Genomic DNA, 25,056 nt, shown 5'->3' with positions numbered 1-25,056 from the left:
ATGGGTCTGTTAGAGGAGTGTCAGAGGGACCTATGCTTGGTACAAAATTGAGTATTATTGTGGTTTTTTTCCACTTTGGGAATCCTTGAACTCCCCCCCCCCCCCCCCCCCCCCCCCCATGAGGCTCAAAGTGGCCTCCTGTGTAAATCCACAACGGATTTGCAAATCTTGATGCACTAATAAAACTCGGACCCGACAAAGGTACATTGACACCCATTTACAGACCCACACAGGCAGTCATGCACCTGAAGTGGAGAAAAAACCCAATATAACTCAATTTCGTACCCAACATAGGTCCTTGTGACACTCCTCACAGACCTATACAGGCATTCACACACCAACTCACAGAGCCATGTGGGCACTCTCATTACCACTCACGGACCCACATAGGCACTCACCCACTCGCATAGCTACTCACAGACCTTCCGGCATTGACACACCCACTCACAGACCCACTCAGGTATTGACACACCCACTTACAGACCCACTCAGGCATTGACACACCCACTCATAGACCCATGCAGGCACTCACAGACCCACATAGGCACTCACACACCCACTGAGACACCCACCCACACACTGACTCACAGACCCACAAAGACGCATACACACACACAGATCCACAAGGCACTCACACAACCGCTCACAGATCCACACAGCCACTCAGACTCACACAGGCACGTGCTTACCCACTCAGACCCCACAGGAACTCACACATCCACTCAGAAACACACACAGAAACTGATACCCCACTCACACATCCATACAGCCACTCGCACCCATACAGTTACTCGCACCCATACAGTCACTCACACACCCACAAAACCACCCACTCACCAACCCATACCGTCACTCATACACCCCCTTACAGACCCATACTGCCACTCACACACCCACAAAACTACTCATTCACCCACTCACAGATCCACACAGCCACTTGCACCCCCATACAGCCACTGATACACCGACCTATAGAACCACTCACACACCCTCTCTCAAAGGTTACAGTTAGGAAATAAAAAACAATTTAAACCTTAGAAATTCATTGAAAAGCTAAAGGTTACAGGGAATTTATAGTTAGGAAATAACATTAAAATCCTGTAGAAATTCACTAAAAAAAACAAAGGTCACAGGGACATTATAGTTAGGAAGTAGCCTGGATGGGTGGCCAGTTTTCACACTTTTTACCCCTCCCGTGCTCGTGACGGAACCATTCCGTCACGAGCCTCGGGTGGGCTGTGCTGGTGACGGAACGGTTCCGTCACGGCCCTCTCGCCGCGCCTGCGCGGCGCGAATTCCGTGCCTGCACTAACGTTCTGAAGCGCGGGCAGGGCCGTGATGGAACCGATCCGTCACAAGCACAGCTCACCCGCGTGCCGTGACGGAGCGGTTCCGTCACGAGCACGGGACCGCCGCATGGCCCCCCCCACCCCCTTAGCACTGCGGCGGAATAGCCGCCGCAGTGAAGGGGTTAAGATAAAAGTTCTTTGAAACTCACCAAGGAGTGCTGTCACATCCCTTTGTTGGCAAGTGGATACCATCTTCACATCTATCTATCTATCTATCTATCTATCTATCTATCTATCTATCTATCTATCTATCTATCTATCCTGACAACCAATGTTGCCTTACTATGCGCCAAGTGGCTAAAATTATGCAAAATAATCATGTCACTGAACCATAGCTCGAATAGGCTGCCTATATATATATATATATATATATATATATATATATATATATATATATATATATATATATATATATATATATATATATATATATATATATATTCAATGAAAAAACCACAGGTTTCACACCAGTTATAGTTAGCTGGTCATTTTACTCATACAAAACCTTTGAAATACCCCTGTTATAGTTAGTTCAGCGAACTATAACTCGCGCGCCCGCAATGCACTGCTGATGATGTCACATATTACATAACTCATGACATGGTCGGTGACATCACTCATGACATCACTGATGCCATCTCAAATGACATCCCTGATGACATCACTGATATCACTTCTCTGTGCATCATTATCTTTAACCATCCAGTACGAGCGCACATTTCAATAATTCCGTATAGGATCTGCACTCTACAAAGCCCTCACTTTTATATGGGTAATATAAAACCATCTTGCTCCAAATTTAATAACAATATTATTTAAATAGATAGCACAACAGGCACATTTTGGGCAATTTGCTGCAATGCCGTCAGGGTCTGTGGACATTATTGAATGTTTCAGGTTTAGAAAAATTTCCAATTAAAAAAACTTGCAATTACTATCACTTAATCCAGCCATGTAATCCTATGTACTTGAGACATTTAGAGATGTTGGAAATATATATTTTTCTTCTTAAAGTCTTCATAATGTATTTTTTTATGACGTGTAGCCGGTTTTATTTATTTTGATGGCTCTGCTCATGCGATGGCTCTTAAGCTAAGCATGACCCCTGGCTTGGCTCCCCCCAAAGGCTGTTCATGTACACCCCTGGAATGTAGTGTATCCCACGCCTTTGCTGGTTTTCATTATTATTCAGAAACCATCCACAGTTTAAGATGGTTAGGGATAATGCTGCAGACATATGCATGTGTTTTTCAAGTCTCAGGGTATAATATGGGTAAGATAGCTCAGTTGATTGGTCAATTTGCTGTAAAAATCAGTGGGTGCAATCAGTGGCAGCCGGCATGGCTCGTGGGTGGCGGGCGTGCGTCTCAATGGAACAAAAAATATTAAAACTTTCCTTGCTGCCGGGTCCCGGGTCTCTGCTCCTGCCTCTTACTCCACAAAAAGAAAGCAGGCAGCCAGGCTCCCTCCCCCTAAGCCAATCACAATGCTGCAATGCAGCGTTGTGATTGGTCTGAGCACTGTGACACAGAGCACAGCCAGGGGCTGGAGGGGTGGGCATGTTCTCCACACAGGCTGAAATGCAGCCTGCATGGAGAACAGGGAAGTGTACTTGACTGGTTTGGGCATCCCTAGAGAGAGCCGACCAAACAGTCATTTCGCACTTCCCTGCTCTGCTGACCCCAGTGGTTAATTTGTAAAATAAAAAGTGTCGGGGCTCTCCTCAGGAGGCAGCACTAACAGGAGAAATGTGCTGGTGCAAATTGCCTCCTGACTAGAGCCCCGGCACTTATTATTCTGGGGAGGACTTGGCCTAATGGCTAAAGCTGCCAATTTTGGAGCTGGGGTACGAGGTTCGAGTCTCGGCGTTGCTCAACATCCTGTGATTTTGTGGAAAATCATGTCCCTTTCAAATGAGTGTGTCCCTAACTGGTGCTGAGGATTAGATGCTGGTGCTGAGCACCGAAAGCCACAGCTCAAATTAAGCACTGGCTGACCCACCCGGCCCCCTCACGCAAAGCTGCCGCTGCAGGAGGACAAAATGAAATGAGATTTTGTTATTATCTTTTTATTTTTTTCCTTTCCTTTAATGCTGTAGAGTAGTGGGACTATCTACAATCAACACCCTGATCAGTCATTCACTCCGAAAGGGGTGCCACTGCCTAGGACCCCAATGCAAATTGGAGAGCTTTGTAAAGCTTGGTAGGCGTATGAAGCGCCGCATAAATGCCACAAATCAGTCGTGGAGGGATTTGAACCCGTGACCTTCACGGAGATTTCAGGAGTCAGGTAACGTTCGTGCTGGCTACATACATATCATCTCTATTCACTAGGATTTTGCCCCTCTTCCTTGGCTGAATTAGAAGTTGTTCACTCTGGATCCGGCCCTATTTCTGCCGCTCCGGCTCAGTTTACACTTTGGCCCTTAAGGGCTCCTGCGCATGCAGGGCTTGGACTCCTCCTGGCCCCGGAGAGGCACGAGGGTAGATTATGTGATGGCTGGTATTTTTATCCCTCGATAAGGGCAACTATCCCCAGAATCCGCCTAGAAAGGAACTCCTGCCAGGACTCCTTGCCAGTCCGGATACCAACTTGAGTAGTTCCGCTTATTTTTCATATTTTGCATAGGGGTTGGTGAAATTTGCGTAGACGCGCTACGCAAAGTTCAGCAAAATGGCAAATCTCCACAAAAAGGCAGAAATTCCGCGAAATCACGGAATTGCTTATTCACAATGTTTTGTTCCTGTTCACGATCGCTGTTGGCATGCTCGGGGAGAAACATCTCGCGAACACGCATTCTGAGAACTGAAACAAGCAAAAAATTCTGCGAAGCCGTGGAACACAGAATTTTGGGCAATTTCGCGTTCTCCGCGGAACGCGAAATTACCCGAATTCCGCAAATTCCACGAGCGGAACGGAATTTACCGCCCAGGCCTAATTTTGAGTAGATTGTATGATTGACTGAAGGATGAATGACTAAATATAGGTATTCAACCAGGACATTTTTATACAAGAGAGACAAAACTCTACGGTCAAACTATTTTAAAGCTGTTTCACACACAGTCTTAAAGTTCAGGTGAATGCCACTTTGGGTCAAAGCAGTACATTTTATGGTAACAAAGGACTAACGTTTACCATCACCTTACTCGAGTGCCTGCATTTCACATATTGTAACCTGTCTGTTTGTTGAGATGAATGTACTACCCTCAGTGCGTTTGGGGTTCTCATGTGCAGTGGTGGAATTCAGGGGAATGGATCCTTGCCAACCCTAATGTTGGTGAGAAGTTGCTTTACTCTCAAGCAGTCAGAGGATCAGTCTACTGTGTCACATGCATTTATGCAAACACGTGTTCCAGCTGGCTGTAGGGTGTTGCATCATTCTGCTTGAATTGTATCATGTTCTGCTCAACGTAGAGGGATTACGCTATTACTGTGTAATTTTGGGACCCGGATACCCTTGACTTGACCTACAGCTGCCGTTGCTGCATCCTTGGCTTTAGCACACCAGCTCCCTCTGTTCTTGTGTAGCTTGGATGTGCCTCAGTCCTAGACTTCTCTCGCTTATGGATGCTGGAAGCAGAGGGCATTCTAATACTGTTGAGGATTCTCACGGCCTGAGATGAGGCAGACTGAGCTACAGTGACAGTAAAAGGTACACATGCCGACGCTGGACATACACTGAGAGCTGTGTGCTGCCGTACTTCTGCATACCTCTGCCAGGACTGCTGTGTGATGTCAGCCTGAAGAGTAGACACAGGTCAACTGACTTCTAATGCACACCCTACCTGCCTGCACCATGCAGTAGAAGCAGGGCTCTGTGCCTGAAGGGCAGTCAAGCCCACCATCCCTTATTGGATCTCCCTGCCCCTTCCACACTCCCTGCTTGTTTGCACAGTGCCTACTCATGCATATTGGATTCACCATGTAGTAATGTATTTGTAGACTACATCTCCTAGATGTGAAAATGTGTCTTTATTTTACAAAATAATGGGCCCACTCAGAAGGCGTTTTCTGATGTTCCTGCCTGAAAAATATGTGTTTGACAGCCTCGCGAGTTGAATCATTCACCATGTTTTTTTTATCATGGTACAGAATGAACCACCCATTAAATGGAACTTCTGGTTAGGCGTCTGATGGCAAAAGAATGTATTTAATTAAGAAAGGAGTAAAAAAAACACTTTAATGAAGTGATGTTCACCATGAATCACTTATTTAAAAAAAGATAATGCAGAAAAAATGAATTCACCACTCAATCGTCCTCCTGATTCATCTTGATAAACCTATGTCACCATCCCTATCCACACCCACCCTCGTCTAAATACATCCATGTGCACTCCATCACACATGCATCCATGCACATACACTTCCAGATAGATGCAGGCCAGTCCACTCCTATCCAAACATATCGACATTCATGCAGAGAAACATCCAACTAAATCCATCCACATTCACAGCTATCCACGTATACTTCTACATGCTCATCTATCTACATATATATCACTCACATATAAGCCATCAACTGATATCCATTTATACACACTTTCACACATCTGCCTGCATCCGTAAACATACACAGATTCTAGTCCCATATAATTCATTCAACATGTCCATCCACATTCACAACGTCCACATTCATCTGCATCCATCAAGTGCATGTTCATCTACATCCAAACATATTGACATTTACGCAGAGAAATATCCAACCAAATCTTCCACATTCACACCTATCCATGTATACTTCCACTTGCTCATCTATCTACATATTTATATAGCACACAGTTTGCGATTAGTAGGGATGGACTGATGCACATTTTGTTAGACTAGAGAATTTCTTTCCCAGCATCTCCCTCACAGACGCAAGTTTAATTCTGTTAACATGCAGTTACATCACCTCGCATAAATCTGTGTATCCACATCAGGCCTATATGCACATCATCCCACAACCATCTATCTCTACATTCCTTTCCCCCACATCCATATTCACATCCACCCATAGATGAGCAGAACCACCAATATCCATCCTCATCGGTCCGCACCTGCATCTACCCACCTCCCTTCTCGTGTACCGCAAAGTCATCTCTTTCAGGCATCCATACTTGTCCATTCACATTCATGCACACCCACCCATTCCTACCGTCCCACCTATAATCCACCAACATCACTCCATCCTCCACGTCTATCAACATCATGTGTATCTTTTACCCTTTCTCTGAAGCTGTAAGGCTGCAGCATAGACCAGAAGAATATCTCGAGGTCCGACCAAGTGGCAATCCCTTGTTGGGCTGCGCCTTAGTCCTGATCTTTAGAGAAAGTGCGTCTCTAACTTGCACTTTTGAAAGACTTTGAGGTGCCCCTTTCTACTCTTCCTTTTGGCTTCGAGGTTACCAGTTATAAGTTCATGAAAAGGTATATCCACTGTGAGTGTTGGTGATCTCTTCTGCAGATAGCCCAGGATTAGCAAGACTGACCTGACAATTGGCAGTGCAGAGGGAGGCTTCCTCCCTACCAACCCCAACAACTTAGTGTAAATTACATTGCACAGTGGCCAAGTCCTTGACACAGCTACACACTGCACTTGGCGCGTCATGGAATCTGTGGTGCCCTCGCTGTGGGCCCGGCACATAAAAGCTCAGATTCCTAAGTGAAACGCCATAAAAACGTTAATATTTGCAAAATAAGTCTACAGAAGCTTCAGTGTGAAATGGAGGCGTATTAGGTGAGAAGGACGTACTAAAATGTCTGAATTTTGCTATAAAACCACTTCTCTACCAAGATAATGGTTGCGAGTACAGAAAGCATTGCTCTCGACTTTGTTAAATCCTTTTTCTAATTGAATCACATGAACATTGGGTTTAGTTGTTTCTTTTCCTAAACTTACTATTGTTACCAATTAAATCGGTAATTCAACAACAGGCCCAGTCCAACGGCGTCAAGATATATCAGTGGCTCTGAAAGAGGGCAGTCAAAATGTACCGCTCCCAGACACTCTCTTATATACGTTATAAGGAGGTGATGCACTGTACTCCGCCCACGTTAAAAGACCTGTTCTCACCGAAAGTACCACAGAACCACATAAACTGTGACCCAAAAACAGTTGGTCGCAAGAGTCCACACAAAGTGTTGGACTAAGATCTTAATAGAAAAAATGTGCGAGAAGCAAGAGACACCTCACGGAAACACCACCATCGGGGTAACTGGTATGTAATTTCCAGACAAGCCCCTGTCTCATCATCGGTAGTCCCTTGCTTCTCAAAAAAAAATAAGAAGAAAGAAAAGAGGTGTCCAAAACAAACAACAAAAATTGTGACAAACAGTGAAGAGCAGACAGATCTGCTTGTGACAAACACACACATAGAAGAGTGCCTAAAAACACAGCACACAAGTCCCTTAACCAACTTTATTCATAGGGAGGTGATAGTGTGCTGTTTATATTAAAAAGGCTGGTAGCTATTCATGCATACCATTACCTAATGCCAGTGCCGACATGTTTCACTGCTATAATGCTTTTAGCAGTTTCATCAGGGCTGCACTCATATGCTGCCACTCCACTTTTGGACACTAGTTCTGTTATGTACAGGAGTCAGCCAAGTTAGTCATACCCGCCGCTCCAGTATCACAAAGGTAACCGGGTACTCCAATCGTAAGTTTTGATGGCGGAGGAAAGGCGTCTTCCTGTGTCGGGACGGTGAGGCGAATTGGGTAGATTGAAAGGCAGCCTACAGGAAAAAAACTTAAGACTAAGGAAAAGGGAAAAACTTACGATTGGAGTACACTGTTACCTTTGTGATACTGGAGCGGCGGGTATGACTAACTTGGCTGACTCCTGTACATAACAGAACTAGTGTCCAAAAGTGGAGTGGCAGCATATGAGTGCAGCCCTGATGAAACTGCTAAAAGCATTATAGCAGTGAAACATGTCGGCACTGGCATTAGGTAATGGTATGCATGAATAGCTACCAGCCTTTTTAGTATAAACAGCACACTATCACCTCCCTATGAATAAAGTTGGTTAAGGGACTTGTGTGCTGTGTTTTTAGGCACTCTTCTATGTGTGTGTTTGTCACAAGCAGATCTGTCTGCTCTTCACTGTTTGTCACAATTTTTGTTGTTTGTTTTGGACACCTCTTTTCTTTCTTCTTATTTCTTTTGAGAAGCAAGGGACTACCGATGATGAGACAGGGGCTTGTCTGGAAATTACATACCAGTTACCCCGATGGTGGTGTTTCCGTGAGGCGTCTCTTGCTTCTCGCACATTTTTTCTATTAAGATCTTAGTCCAACACTTTGTGTGGACTCTTGCGACCAACTGTTTTTGGGTCACAGTTTATGTGGTTCTGTGGTACTGTCGGTGAGAACAGGTCTTTTAACGTGGGCGGAGTACAGTGCATCACCTCCTTATAACGTATATAAGAGAGTGTCTGGGAGCGGTACATTTTGACTGCCCTCTTTCAGAGCCACTGATATATCTTGACGCCGTTGGACTGGGTCTGTTGTTGAATTACAGGTTTAGAGTGGAGGGCGACCCTTTCCTTATCCCTCTTAGCTCCGAATTAATGTTTGAACCAATTAAATCGGGCCTGTTGGTCTTCTCCTAAATGTGCGGATTTGCCCTCGGCTTGCACCATGGGCAGGGGAACTTCCTTGGGCCTTTGCTCAGCGTGATTTCGTAGAAGGTTTTTCCTATTGCTTTTTGAGTTTTGGTATCTCTCACTTACTTAGTTGATAAAGCACATAATGGGGTGAGTAGCCCTTGTCGGAATTCAAACCAGTGACCTGCAGAACTAATTTCTTCAGCATTCATTCCACACACTGAGTTAACTTACTGGAAGGAGGGTGCGAAAAAACTCTGTTCTTGGCAACAGGGTTACTTTGACTGTTGATTCTGAGACATGCTTGTGATCTTTCCTCTCTCTCAAGGCTCCGGATCCCCAGCTGCACCCATGGATCTTTGGAAGAACCCCAATACCAGGGACAGAGGGTGGTACCTGGCACTGATGGCGCCCAACGTAAAAGGACTCGACTATGCCTGGCTTGACCCATCTCGGCTTTACTGCCACCCGCAGGTAGGTGATGGGAATGAGAAGGTAGGAATTTGGTTAAAAAAACACACACACACACACACAACTTCCTTGTTGCTTGGGAGGCATTTTGTTTTTTCTCGCTTCTCTGTTGGTAATTCTGTACATTTTAAGAGCACCAGCCTCGTGAATATCTCCTGCAACGTGCTGGTTTCCCCAGGCTCGGATTCGGTACCAAAAGCAACCCTGCCAAGAATGTTCAAACCAGTCCCTCTCTCTTCCTTCCCTCTCTTTCTCTTGCCTTCTATCCGTCCACCATATCTCTCCACCTCTCCTCTCCTCTCCTCTCAATCTCTGATATCTCTCCATTCTCTGATTCCTTCTGCTGTCTTTACCTAACCTCTCTCCCTTCCCTCCTTCTCTCTCTGTTTATGTCCTTCTGTGCTGGGGAGCTGGAAAGACTGACTCCAGGGGTGGTCGCTGGCCTTTTAAATATGGCCTCCAGTGGTTCCACCCACCCAGGAAATGTCGGAGATAAAAGGCCAGCCCAGTCTTGGGCCTCAGGGTGTGATCCTTGCTTCTCCTAGCACCAGCAGGGGTGTCTGGTATGACAGTTCTTATGGGCTGGGGTATAGCATGGTTCTTATCTTTTCACTTGTGCGAAGGGATCACCTTGGTCAGTTCTTAAAAGTTGATGCATCACAGATAATGTTTTAAAGTTGTTGATTAGTGGGAAGTGAATGGCCAGGGCAGAATAGTGGATATGGCTGACGACTGGATCAGTTCTGGATGGTGACAACATCTGGCATCTGATTGGGTGGAGGGTGGCGAGAGGATTGTGCCCCAGCACTGCTAAACCGGTTGTGCTAACTCTGGCCTTGAGCATGGTCTGCAGGCCTGGCTTTTGAGGCCCAGGCCCAGGGCATCAATCATCAGAGGAGCGTATGAGGTTATCTGCATTAAGGGCATGCAAATAGAAGTGTGTGAGAAAGTGGCTCTATATGTACTGGACCAAAGTAAGGTACACTGTGAATAGAGACCACAAACCCCAGAGGTATAACAGAGGTTAAAGTCAGGGCTGACCTTACTCTCAAAAGTGGTAGATTGGTCGAGCAGTAAAGCAGTACCAGAGGACAGTGTAAAATATTTGTTGCACACACTCAGTCAGCAAAAGGTTTCACACACTCAAGGACTGAACTCCAGGCCAATTTGTTTTTTTAACAAAAGATATAGTTGTTTCATTTTTAGAACCAACAGATATCAAAATATACTTTTCTCGATTATGGGTGATCTCAGGTAATTACTTTGCAGAAAGGAAATAGCTGGGTAACACAATAGGTACAGGGGTTGCAGTAGGCAACACAATTCTAACCACAATTTAACATTGAGCTCAATGGGTTTTTCTACAAAAATGCAGTTAATTACTTTGTCGATTACTTTTGTAGTTCCAGGACTGGATCCTAGATACAGCCTTGGGGTGTAAGCTGAAAAGTTTAGTAAAAACTTTTTCAGGAATATAAAAGTATTTCAAAAGTTCACACTTAGAAACTTTTCAGTGAAAATCTAGCAATGTTATCCAATGAGAGAAAATTCAGGTTACAGGTAAAGTACGTTCTCGTTACTTTTGTAATCCAGTACTGGGCTCCTAGGTCCAGCACTGGGATCTCTACTTAAGGCAGGTAAGTAATTACATTTCAGTAGTATGCACGATTTTTATGGAATATTTCAAGTTTTCAAAAGTAGACCGAAGAAATTTCATAGAAAAGCAGACAATGGATTCCTAGGGAGAAAATTCAGGTTACTAGTAAACCCGGTTAGGATTACTTTTGCGGTTCAGTACTGGGCTGCAAGGTACAGTACTGGCTTCTCTCCTGATCACAGGTGAGTACTTCAGAATTCGTTATTCGGCTGATTTTATAGGAATATTTTATAGTTTCAAAACTTCACACTTAGATTTTTCGAGTCAAACCAGTCAATGTTATCCTATGGCAGGAAAGTAAGTTATCGGTTTCCAAGTGAGGACTCGACCAGTGAAGTTAAGGTTCTGGGCATAGACTCAGGGGTCCCCCAGGGTCAGGTAGGTACAGTTGGTACACCCTCAGCGGCACAGGGGAAGCCGGGTGCAGAGGTAGTTAGGCTCAATGTTATCCAATGAGAGGCAGGGGGCCTTCGGTTGGTGGCTGCTGGCTATCAGGCCAAGCGGCTGTGGGAGCGGGGCTCCTGGTCACTTGCTCAGGGCAAATAGGGAAGTAGGACTGGACACAGGGTGCACGGCCAGAGGCACTCGGGCGGCTGGGTACAGGGTGCTTTTGAGCCGTTGGGCGCTCAATGTTATTCAATAGGAAAGGTAAAAAGGGAACAAAGGCTGCAGACTCTGGGACGGAGATTCTTCAGGTGCGACCACCACTTCGAGAGGTAAGTTGGGATCCTGGAGGAGAGGTGGGTACCCCAAAGGGAGGCACAGGGGGCGGCAGGGCGCAAGTTGCAGGGGTGTCTTTGAGCGTTGTGGAAATCTTACCCTCAGCTGGTCACGGTTGGAGGGGTCCCTGGTTCTGAGGCTGCAGGCGTTGTCTGGTTCATCGAGGAGGGTCTTTGAGCACTGGACTTTGGGTCCCAGTCGCCACGGGGACGTCCTCGTGGCCTTGGATCACTCGGGCACAGGCCGGGCTCGGCGGGTGCAGAGTGGGTTGGTCTCAGGGGCGGTGGGTGAGATTTTAAAGTGGTGGGCCGGAAAGTGATTTGCATACTGCCCCTTTGCGAGCGAGCGAAGCGAGCGAGCCCGAACCCCTAAAGGGGGGTTTGGAAAATTTTGAAAAAAAAGAAGAAAAATCGTGCATTTTCAAGCAAATTTGATAAAGCAGGAAGGTTAATAAAGCAATTGTGAAAGTGCAGTTATTACATTAATAGATGGCATAACCTAGGTAGCTGCTTATTCAGTATAACCACAGAGCTTCATACATTCCGTCCTATTATGCTCAGGTGCTGAATTCAGACTATAAGACTTTCATGGAAATCTCAGCTCTAAGAGTAGAAGAAGTTGCATAGGTGGCAATAACCAACCGTGATGGGAAAGCTCAGTCTGACAGACTTTAATCTTTGACCAGGGTCCAAGAATGGAACGCTGGGGTAATTCATGGCTGTCCAAGTAAACTGCGTACAATTTTTCCTCCACGGCCTGCAACATGTTACAGGTCACTTACGTTTCAAGATGTCAGAGTACCTAAGTCCCAACAAGTAACTTTTCTGAGCACAAGTGGTAGTGGGGAAGTGTGGCTCAAGTGGTTGGAGCGGCAGACCCTGATGCAGAGGTCTGGCCCGGACCAGGGTTCAATTCCCCGCCTCGGCGGCTCTTGGGCTCAAGTTTCCACGGACCTGACAATTCTCGCCTCGGTGCCAATTCCAATCATGGAGTCCCACTCTGTAACTCTGGGCAATACCTTGCTTAATCTCCACAACGGCCCCTCGCAGCGGGATGCCTGGCTTTCACCTTGGGGATGCCCAGTAATGGGTTATCTTGCAGGGGAATACCAGGACGGGTTCCCTAAGCAAGCGCTGGGACCCTTTCGGGCAGCCATGCGCTCTACAAATCAAATTTCATTTCATTCACAAGAGCCACTGATACCTATGGGGACACATTATTACATTTTAGAAATCATTTTTATTAGTTATAGGTCACCCATTTCATAAAGCAAAAATACGAATTAACCCAATGCTGTTCAGTAACTATCTTTAACTATTGGAATAGTCATTAATTGGCCTCATGAATTACTCATGGCTCAGTAGTCAAGCTTCTAAACTCTGTGCATCTTACCTAGGCACACCCTCACACTGAATCCTGTCACCAGGCCAATTGGCTCACTTTCAAGAACAGGACCGTATTCAAACCCCTTACATGGACATACAAATCAGCAAATTACATGGCATTCAACCTACTCTCTGACACCCTACCATGCTACACACCAACACGGAACTTTAGATTCACCAATCACAACTTTCAAATCAGAAAATTACACGGCTCCCAACACCCTCTCTGACACTCTACTATACTACACGGGATCATGCAGGTGTGACCTGGTGGCATCACCTTACACGTGCATCAAATGTGATCTAAAAGTATCTCTCTATAGCAGCCTGAAACCAGGATCTGAGGTCATCGTTCTACAGGATCACACACATGTGTAAGCATGCAACCATGATCTGAGTGCATGTCTCTACAGGATCATGTAGGTGTGATGCAAAAAAGGTAAACTTTTGCTGAATGGTAGAAACCTAGCAATACAAAGTGGAGAGGAATTCACTAAAGGAACCTGACAGGTAATTTGAGAGCAAATCAGCACATGAAGGTGGCAACGTAAGCCGAAAGCATCTGTCTACAAGAAAACTGCAACATGATCTGTAGACATATGTCTAAAGGAAAATTGCAGCTGGTGGCTATTCATGCGTGCACCTGGTAACATGAGCCGAGACTAACTCAATATAGGACCATTCTGACGGCAACACACTGATGAAAGAGGCTAGTGGCATTTAGTGCAAACACAGTGCTGGAAAAGAGAAACCTCACCTGCGGTACCGAGGCTGCCTTTACAGCGGGCCAGTGGTTCCTTGAACATAGTAACTCATGCTGAAGGCCACTCCATACAGAAAAAAGGTAGTGTCACCCATGGAAACTATTCAAATAACTAGAGCCACCTCCCCTGGTGCACCTCTCTCCAGGATCATACAACCCTGACCACAGGGCAATAGACACAGGATCCTCGAACACTGACAAATTGCCTCTCTCTACAGGGATGGGCATCTTGCCTAAGGGATACCTCACGACAGAGAAAGGACAGTGTCACCCAGAAAAGTTCGCTAGAGGGTCGCAACAAGCTGTGGGGTACCTCTACAGGCGCATGGCAAGCTCCCTGGAGGATTACTGATTATAGGAGGGTAACCTCAGGTGGATGCCACAAACTACAGGAATAGAGTAGTGTCAACGTGATAACTAACTTAAGCAACAGGGCAACTTGACCTTATATAACGTTCTGCAGAAACAGAAAAAAACAGCTCAGGAGGCAACTCATAGGAGCTGGGTGCTGGGAAAACTCACCCCAGGAACTGGCCAACATAGGTTGGGGCAAGTCACCATAGGAACAATGTCAACCAGAGCATGTAACTGAAGAGGACTACTTCAGGTAGGGGTCAGTGTAAAGAAACAAATACAGGAGCAGAATAATGCCATCTAAAAACAACTCCATGTAGGCCTCCAGGATTGTGGACAACTCAACAGAGAAATATGAAAACCTCCATCTGCAGGAAATTGACAATCTAGGCTGTGTGTAATGCACTGTGGTGCTACAATAAACACACCCGAGGGCAGATCGTTACAAAAACAAGGCAACATCGCCGAGGAGAACTTCATACTTGAGCCAACTCAACTCTCTAAAGAGGCAGAACGTCTCACCCAGGAACAGAGCAAAGTCACCACAGAGAAATACAATACAGGAAATGCGTCACTGGGTACCAGGAGCTAAGGGTGACTCAGCAAACTTACCCAAGAGAACCTCTCTGCAGAAAAAGGGCAATTTCAGCCGAGGAAAACTCTATCCAGCATCAACCATTACAAACCAGAGCAATGTCATTCCAGGAAGGTACACTTTAGGAAATGAGCATAGGAAGCTTGGGCGATACACTACATCAACACAGCAAACTCACCCAAGGACAGATCACTACATAAATAGGCCTCCATGAGCTGAAGAAAACTTTATGTGAGAAGGACCTCACCTGGAGTTACTCTGCAGAGTCCCAAAGGTCTCTCCTTCCCCTGAAGGCCACTCACTAGAGAAACTAACCAAAGTAAGAGGAAAGCTACTTGCTTTAGGACCTGGGAACCAGGACTGCCATCTAAACACCACAACAATATGGCATCTTCATCAGAGAGTTTCTATTTCTAGGGATCTGGCAACCTGAGGTGAAGGTAATGTACTGTAGCGGCACAACAACCACAACCATGGACAGTTCACCACAGAAGGAGAGCAGGTTCAGCCGGAAGGAGCTCTAAAGGAAGAGTTTCACCCATCGTCACTCTCCGCAGCTATATGGAAAGGACTCCAGCGCGTGACTCAGTACAGGGCATTGCTACCCCGGAGAATACACTGCAGAAGATGGGCACCCTGAGCAGAGGGCAGCGCACTTTAGTGACACCAAATGACAGCTTAGTACATCAACCGGGCAACCTCAGCTGACGAGATCTCACTATCGGGAGGAACTCCCTGGCAAACAGGACCACTCGTCCGTGGCTACTCACTCCATACACATAACAAGCCACTCGCTGCATGACCAGGGCAGCTGCATGTGAGTGTCAATCACTGCATAAACATGACGACCACATCAGAGTGCCACTCACTGCATGAATAAGGCGACCACCTCAGGGTACACAACACTGCATGAACATGGCAACCACCTAAGGGTGCCACGCACTGTGTGAACATAGCAACGATCTGTGACTGCCAATCACTGCATGAACAGGGCAACTGCAGGTGAGTGAGGGCATCCTCATGGACATTTTCAACAAGAACTGATCCACCTGTCCTACACAGTAGACAACCACATCCAAAAGCAACTCATTATAGCGAATATGTTGTTTCCCTTCCAGTGCAAGGATTGTTTCAGCTTCTGTATATTGTGCGCACCCCCGGCCTTGCAACAAGACAGTCTTCCTTGAAGCTGATTGTTGCTGTCTACCCTTCTCTGGTAGAGGTGTTAGGGACAACAGTCCCTTTAATGCATGCTCCCAGCATGCGGGTCCTCAGAGGAACTATCTCTCATACATCATACATGTTCGCATGCATCAGTGTTATAACTATTCCCGCCCCTATTCTTTAAAAGCACGCCATAGGCTTAACATTTAAAAGCAGGCTACAATCCACCTGGCGAGCTTTGTAGTGTGTAAAATTCCTCAAACAAAAGGAAACTGCAACACCTATAAGCCCTTGCTTCTAATCAATCTTCGATCAAAAATAATCCTCAGTTAAGCCCATCCTGCAATAGGTGTGAAGATGGCATTTTTATTATGGAAGTGCCATCAATCATAATTCCTGGACATAGAATTTCTTCACCATTTTCTCTTTTTATATGGTTAAAAACTGTGAAACTGACTTGTGTCACGAATCATTTCCAAGCCTCCCGACTGTATCTTACATGCCGCTCCCATGCCCTCAGTTTCAATTTTCACACAAGATGCCAGCCGTTTGCTATAAAACACGTATTTCACATAATGTATGTGAAAATTACTTGTATTGCCCTGATAGAAAACATGCAATTTCGCCCACCTCTCAAGTACCCTTCACTGGGTTTGGGAAATCTGAAACATTTTTGGAAGCATATATTTTGCAAAGCGTTTTTATCATTGCTGTGGCCATCTTTTAACCTTTAGTTTTGCAGCTTATATCTATAATTTATCTTGACCAAATCTCGCTTATTCTTAAAGAAATAACACCGCTCTAAATGTGCCACCAATAATATGTAGTAAGGGCAGTGTGCAAAAAGGACAAAATAAATGCAGCAAAACAAACAACTACTTTAAAGAAGGGAAAGTTAAGCCGCTACGAATAAAACAGCGATAAAATCTGATTGAATTTGGACAGGCACTTTTTCGCCTGTGATCTTTTGTATTCCTTGCAAACTTTGCTGATGATTCCACCCAGAATGAAAAACGGCCAGCCACACAAAACTGTGCCAAGGGACTCTCTATAATAGTATTGACTTTACCTAATAAGCATGCACAGCATTGTAGGAGGATATGATTAGTCACTTGCGGCTTCGACATCTGCCCGGGAGAGCTGTGCATATTCTCGGACATAAAATGACGTGTTTTACCTAAAGACAAGGGGAGGGTGAAAACCTACCATAAAAACGCTGAACATGCGGCACTGACCTCCGCTTCTCTCTCCTGCCTCGGTGCCTCCTCCTTGCTGCGGGTTGATGCCAGTCTGAAGAAAGCAGACCCACGAGGAGAAATGGAGGCGTCACATCTGGGTGCGGCGTGACATGAACCCGGTGTGCCACCAGCCAATCCTGCGCGCTAGGAGGGCACATGCCTGCTCGTCCTGCCGCCCCTTGCAAATCCGGGCTACGGCAGGCAGAGAAGTCCCCGCAGGGTCCCACTGGGGTACTGTAGTGCGCATGCTTGAGAAAGTTGCCAACTTTCCCAAGCATGCTCCCCAGCGGGACGGTCTGCTGCAGCCTGAGTGTACTGTCACTCAAGCTACAGCAGACCACCCCCCTTACGCATTCCTGAAATCGCCGGGTTTATCCCAGCGGCTGACTCGCAATCCATACAATAAATTACTCTGTACAGAGTAATTTATTGTATGGATTGCGGCCGCGATGCGGGTCCATGGGGCTGGTGGGGCTACGCCCCTACGCCCCAATGGACGCACCGCTGCTGGTTGGTCTTGTGCTTCCTGGCTGGCACCAGGGGTATGGTTGTTGAAGCAGAGCCTCTGCTTATGGGAGTCCCAGTCTTTAAGAGGGTCAAGGCAGGCAGGTCCTCCGGGGGTCGCATGGTTGCTGTCTGCAGGAGTCGCCGGGATTAAGCAGGAGCAGGTTCCAGGATCGCAGGCCGGTAGGGCTGGGGCCAAGTCAGTTGGTGTTGTCCTGTTGTTAGCAGCTGCACAGCAGGTGGTCTTCTTCTTGATCTTCTTTCTTCTTATTGGGATCTGAGGGAGGAAGGTTCAGGGAGCCTCTAAATACTGAATTTAGGGGCACTACAGGTAGGGCAAAGGCAGGGACCAATAGGTTCCTCTCCTGGGTTGGGTAAACGCCCTAGTCTGCTCCTCTCCGGTGGGAGGGGGCAGGAGCCTAGCTGTGATTGGGCAGGGCTACCCATCCTCAAGATGGCCGGAGCCCGGGGTCAAGCTGCACCTCGCCTCTTCCACCTGAGGGGTGGGGTTGGCACAGGCTGACACCCCCGCCTTCCTGACGTAGGGTTTCCCGCCAGTCTTCCCGCCAGAGTGGGGGTCAGAACCGGTGGGGGCCAGTTGCAGGATACAGCAAATGGTCTGGAGAAGCTCACAGAGGCAGCAGGCCTTTGAAGCTTCCCCATGCCCATCCTGGGGGAGGAGACCTAGCACCTCGCCTAGGATGTGCATTGTAGGCCCAGGAGAGCGGAGGGCTCTCCACCCAGGGGTCCAGCAACATGTCTGCTGTGTGGCAGCCTAGGCAGCCTCTCAGTCCAGACATGGATTGTAGGTTAGGTTTCAGGGGGCATCTCTAAGATGCCCTCTGGTGCATTTTACATTAAATCTCACACTGGCATCAGTGCGGATTTAATGTGCTTTGAAGTTTGATATCAAACTTCTCAGTCTTCAGTAAGGCCTTCATGGTGCTGTGGAGTTTGTAATGTCGACCTCCCAGCCCCATATACTGTTAATGGCAGCACTGCACTTACAGTGCCCAGGAATAGCCCTGGGTAATGTAGGGGCACAGGGCTCCTGTGCCCACCCCACTGGCATAGGACACCCAGCTAGAGGGGTGAGTGAGGTATGCCAGGGCAGTGGGTCTTGTGAGCATGGCACACAGGGATGTGTGCCATGTCGACTCTTTGATTAGTTCTGTACTTAGACACTCATCCTGCAAAGGCTGTGTGTGGGTGTCAGGGTACAGGGCCCCTAAGGGTGGCGCAATAAGTGCTGCAGCCCTTAGGGGTCCTCTCTGGTCACCATGTCATGGGTACCTAGGGTACCATTTACTAGGGCCTGATAGGTGGCCAGAGATGCCAATTTGGGTTTTAGTTTCAACAGTTTTAGGGAAGGAACACAGGCCCTGGGCACCTGGTTGGCAGGAGCCCAGGGCACACTCAGTCAAAGCACATCAGCAGTTCAGCAAAAAGTGGGGGCATACCAATTCAATAAAGATGGCACTTTCTCACACAGTGTCCCTCTCACTTTCCTGCAGTGGTTCAGATTAAACTGCCTTTAATCATTTTAACATGCTTCATGAGTTGTTTTTAACACTCCACCAGGCCCTTTCCTCCTCACCTCCTGATGCCACACTCCAGTAGCCTTCCTAACCCCCCAAAAACACAACTTGGCTCCAGCGGGACAGAGCTGAGCTATGAATTGGGGAAAGTGATGAGAGGTTTTTGTTGAGAGGCTTTGCTCTGATATAATCAGCCAAGGAACGACATGGGAATACAAATCAACCCCCCCACCACCCAGTCTCATTTTATTCACCAGCAGCTGTGAGGGTGCCACATTTCTTTCTGTCCAGGCTGCTATCCCTGCAAGAGCTGGCTCTGGTCTGCAGTGCTGAGGTCCCAGAATGTCTCATTAAGTTGCTATTCATTATTTGTTTGTAAAGCAGAAAAGCTTGCTTACCTCTTTCTCTTCCAGCCCCCCTCACTCGTATTCCTAGCTGATCCCTCCTCCATCATACATCCCTTTATCTTCCATGCCACACTGCTCCCTGGAAAGGAGGGGTCGAGATCTCAGCAAGCAGAGCCATGACAACCTTTACATAGCACGGTACAGAGTCCTCCTCCCCTGCATTCTTTCCCCCACTTTTCCCTTCCTATCTGCAGCCCAGCCTTCGTTTTGGAGCGATCCAAACAGGCAGAAGTATAGGTGTCATTAGTCTAGGAGGAATTTTCCCAGAAGCTGTAGGCAGGGGGGTTGTTTTTGTAGTAGGATGGGCCGCCATTTTTAAAGCATGCTCCCTCCTTGGCCGAACCCTTGGCCGCGTGAGGCTGATTTGAACAGTTTTGCCAAGTCTGATTTTGGTTTCTAGGCCGGCCCCGCGGCTAATGGTTCAGTAGCCAAAGGTTGTGAAGGGACCCACTGCACCCAGTTCATGGCTTCCTTTACCATCAATTCAGGAGGGACGATATTACTTGTTTGGGAATGGGCTTGTTTGCACCATTGTTGTGACACTGCCAACAGCATGTTATGCGAGTGCGTAGCTGCTGACTAAAACTTGCACATCCCTCTCTGCTGCATGTGCCCTACATTTCTGTGCACCCAGCACAGTGTCAAATGCCAATCTAGTGCCAGCGGGCGTATCAACTTCAATACCACACTCGCATTACTTTCTCGGTTACGGTTCTCCTGCTAGGCGACTTCAATTACTGGCCTGGCGACCCCAGGGAGGACTTGCGTCCAAGGACTTCACGGCTACCCTCATGTGCCTTAACCTTAAGTCCCATGTATCTACTCCTACCCATAATCTTGGACACATCTTGGACCAAGTCTGGTCATCTCAGGACATAATTCCCCCCCAGCATCCTTCCTTGCACTTGGTCTGAGCACTCCCTTATTTTTTTCACTATTAACCTTAGTTCTCCTCACAAATCCCCTCGTCCCAAGAATGTTTATACTCGCAGCTGGAATCGCGCTGACCTGCTCTCTTTCTCATTCCCTTGCCTCTTCCTCACCTGCTCTCAATGGCATTCCCCTTGACTTACAGGCCGCTGCAGTTAGCAGCTGGTTATCTTCCGCTTGCGACTTAGTCGCCCCCCTCAAGCTAGTCAAGTCCATTCGTCCACACGAGGCCCACCGATGGTTCAACTCTGAGCTCAAGGTCCTCAAACTGGAACTTAGACGCTCAGAGCGCCTTTGGCGCCGCAGCTACTGCCCCGACCTTAAGGCTAAATACAAATCTCTCCTTAAAGAGTACAAGAAAGCCATTCTTGTGTCCAAGACCAAGTACTTCTCCGAGCAGGTAGCCCTATCTGCTAACAAATCTAAAGAGATCTTCTCCTTGGTTAACAACTTGGCCACCTCTGATCGTGCATGCCCTAACTTTATCCCTTCCCAAGCCCTTTGCTCCTCTTTAAATGACTTCTTTATCGAGAAGATTGTCAAAATTAAATCTAACATTTCTACTACTCCCTTCACTCCACTCCATCCTGTCCCCTCTGTGTCTAATTCTTCCTTTTCCTCTTCCCCCCCCCCTTTCTTTGGACTCTTTCTTGGCTCTGCTCACAAAAATCAAGTCCGGCTCTCCTAACGACTGTGCCCCCGCTCGCATCTTGAAAGCTCTTTTCTTCCTGCCCTGCCACCCCTCTTTTCCTTCTTAATGCTTCTCTTTCTACTGGTTTGGTTCCTTCTTCTTTTAAAGCTGCTATCGTCTCCCCAATTCTTAAAAAACCTGGCCTTGACTCCTCCCTCCCTTCTAATTTCAGACCTATTTCTCTTCTCCCCTATCTCGCTAAAATTCTTGAAAGCTATGTCACTTCCTGTCTTTCTTCTTATATCGAGCAGAACCATCTCCTTGCTTCCCACCAAGCAGGTTTCCGTTCAGGTCTCTCGACCGAATCAGTGGTGCTCGCCGATCTCGACGAGCTGGAAGCCAAGGTTGACACCAACTCCCCTCAAGCTTTGGTCCTCCTCGATTTGTCCGCTGCGTTTGACACGGTCGACCACAACATCCTTCTTGACCGTGTCAGCGCAGCGGGCATTCGGGGCCCCGCCCTTTCCTGGATCACGTCCTTTCTAACAGGACGTTCACAAGCTGTCCACCTTCCCGGTTTTTCTGCTCCCCCCCTACCGGTGCCCTGTGGGGTTCCCCAAGGTTCCTCCCTTTCTCCCCTCCTCTTCAACCTTTACATTCACCCCCTTATTTCTTCTCTCCTTGAGCTGGGGGTCTCTGTGTACAATTACGCAGATGACCTCCAGCTCGTCTTTGATCTCTCTTCTTCTTCTCACTCCCTATCTTTTTTTCATTCCACTATGGTCTTTATTTCTGGGTGGATGGGCGCCAATCACCTCAAGCTCAATCCAGACAAGACTGAGCTTGTCCTGACTGGCGGCTCATCCAGACCTTGGTCCTCCGCTTTTTGGCCCCCTATCCTTGGCCCCCCTCCCACCCCCGTTTCCTATGTTAGACCGTTGGGCATTAAGGTCAGCCAGGACCTGTCCATGCACGGCCAGGTCAGTGCTGTAGTATCCTCCTGCTTCCTTTCCCTTCGGTTGATCCGAAAAATTTCCCGCTTCTTTTCTCTTGACTCCCTTAAAATGATCATTTCTGCCCTCATCACTTCCCGCCTTGATTATGGCAACAGCTTGTTCGTGGGTATCCCTGCCTAAGAAACTCGCCGCCTTCAAGCAATCCAAAATCAGGCTGCCCGTCTCATCTTCCATTTTCCCAAAACTCACCATATCACCCCTGTCCTAAATTCTCTCCACTGGTTACCTATCCTGCAGAGATCCCTGTTCAAACTAGAGTGCCTTGTCTATCGGGCTGTTGATCGCTCTGCGCCGGCGTTCATCAATTCTCTGATTTCTACCCACACCCCTGTTCGCACTCTCCGATCATCTTCCTTTGCCTTCCTCACTGTTCCCCGTTTCCGTAAAACTCGCACTGGTGGAACTAGATTTTCTGTCCTTGCGCCCCGGTTTTGGAACTCCCTTCCTCTCTCTATGCGTTCTATCCCCATCTTCTCACATTTCCGTAAAGCGCTTAAAACATTCCTGTTTGCCCAGGCCTACCCCTGCTAACCTCCTCGGCCCTGTCTGTTCTGTTCTCTAGAGCTCTCAGCGCCAGGAAGCCGTTTGGCCACCGTGCTCTCTATAAATACTTTCATTCATTCATTCATTCATTCATTCATTCATTCATTCATTCATTCATTCATTACTTCTCGCTGCTCCTCACTGGCTCCCTTTCTTGGCTGAGTCTTAAACACTCAGCAGCAAAGGTCAACCCACGGTCCACATGTCACGCACCCTACCACACGTGCAGATCACGCACTTTAGACCTGCCTCGTGGCTCACACACATCTACCACTCTGCTCGATCTTCCTAGCTTGATGCCCTAAATGTATCATAGCTCCCATGACAAAGCAATATACTACAAGCACTGGCTGTGTCAACAGGTCTGGCTTATGAACAAACGTTACTTTTGTGTCATTGATGGGTTTAGGCGCTCATTAAGTCCTAAGACAAGCGTGCTGTCGCTCATCTTTGCACTCGTGCAACCATCCACTAACTCATTCTTGAATTCACCCTATAACACAACAGAAATACAAAACACACAAATTCAACAACACATGCAGGATAAATTAAAAGAATACAAGAAAACATGCTGCTGTCAAAACACCGCAGGCATATGGTTGTAATAAAGAAACTAAACATATCTGCGGGAGTCCATCTTGTAGAGGTATTTAAATAGTCTTTATTTGTTTTAAAGTTCCAAGAGGAGTATTAATATGTTAGCAAGCTTGAAATGGTAAAACAGTGATACCACATGGTCAATAGCATACCATACATGAAATGAGCAGCAAGCAGGTGACCTGTGAGCACTGCCTGGAGAGCTATAGTATCCTCTTAAGAAACCGTAAAATAAAAATTGGACCAGCAGAGAAATGAAAGGGCTAACATAAAAGGAGGAAACTGAAAACGAAAGGACTAGCCAACTAGCCCTGACATTGAAGCACCCTCATTTTCAGGTGTATGAACCCATATGATCAGAAAATACCGTCATTCACAAGACCAGAGAGCCAATAACTGATGTGGACTAAACTATTTCCCCGTGCAGTACGCTGCCATGGATAAAAACAGAGTGTACAGGACACTTAGACAGACCAATGACAGAACAGAGGTGACCCAAATACCCTCTATAAATCTATATAGATATATATTTATATACATGAATGTTTGTACCATTCATTGATTTTTATTAGAACATCCTGGCAGAAGGCTAAGATAGGGGATCTAGCAAAAATGATTAGAGTGCAGGTCTTCTCCCCTTAGGGTTTGTCTGAGGTAGTAAAAGTGCCAATAGCCCTGTAAACGTAATCTGTGACATTTCAAAATATCTCATTGTAGGATTTAATAAAGAGTAGGAACAATCTACCCTTAAATGCCTATTTATTTTAACATATGCTTTTAACAATCAATATGTCACGCTACTTCCTTTATTTTCACCTTTCATTATAAACAGGCCTATAACCTTTATCATTGGCTTGCCATCACAACCAACTCAGACCTACAGTGTTGGTCATAATAAGCCTTCCCACGCGGCAACCACCCGGTATACTGTAATAACAATACAAAAATGTATAAAATACAGATGTCAAAACAATATAAATTTCCTGCTTATTGAGCCTAATAAGGATTACCATAGTGCAATCCTTTACCCCAAATGTTTGTTTGGGTGAATCCCCACCACCAAAACTCGTGCCTGCTATGATAATCTGCACGATTCCAGGTAAGAAAATACCTGCCTATGGGCTTTAGCACTGTGCAATAAAAAGTCCCCTTAAAGCCTGTTGCCTTTAACTCCTGGTTTTCACAATAAGCAAGGCCTAGGTGCTTTGTCATAACTGTTCATTATAAACAGGCCAGGCCTATGGAATTTTACATAGCTTTTTCCAGTGAACGGATAAGGCCTCTTACCTTTACCTATGGCTTGATACTATATACAACAGAGGCCTACTGAGGTGTGCAAACGCTGGCAACCATCAGGCATACATTTATAAAATTACATACATGTACAAAATTACGCTCTCAACAGGTCATAACAAGAATCATCACAGTGAATTTCTAGTTCCATGGTTTGTCAGAGTAGGCGACCAACATCAAACCCCTTGCCTACTATGCCAACTTGCTAGATCACTTGTAACTAAATAGCTTTCTATGAACTGTAACATAATGTGATAATAATCCGGTGTTAGGGGCTTATTAACTTTACCATGTGTTTTTACAGTAAATAAGC

General features: G+C 46.6%; 1 protein-coding gene across 2 annotated transcripts in view; it reads left to right on the top strand.

Moving 5' to 3' along the window:
• Positions 1 to 25,056, top strand: part of LOC147730348 (uncharacterized) — a 222,362-nt gene that overhangs the window by 96,102 nt on the left and 101,204 nt on the right. For both annotated transcript variants that reach the window (XM_086955154.1, XM_086955155.1), the window contains exon 2: positions 9,266 to 9,411. In XM_086955154.1, coding sequence (XP_086811280.1) covers positions 9,289 to 9,411 — 123 coding nt within the window. In that variant the 5' untranslated portion in view covers positions 9,266 to 9,288. The remainder of the gene's footprint in view (positions 1 to 9,265; positions 9,412 to 25,056) is intronic.

Source organism: Lissotriton vulgaris, chromosome 2_1 (genome assembly GCF_964263255.1).
Source record: "Lissotriton vulgaris chromosome 2_1, aLisVul1.2, whole genome shotgun sequence".
In the NCBI taxonomy this organism is placed as follows: domain Eukaryota; kingdom Metazoa; phylum Chordata; class Amphibia; order Caudata; family Salamandridae; genus Lissotriton; species Lissotriton vulgaris.
The sequence above is the reverse complement of the archived record's forward strand: the minus strand, read 5'-3'. Positions and strand labels throughout refer to the sequence as shown.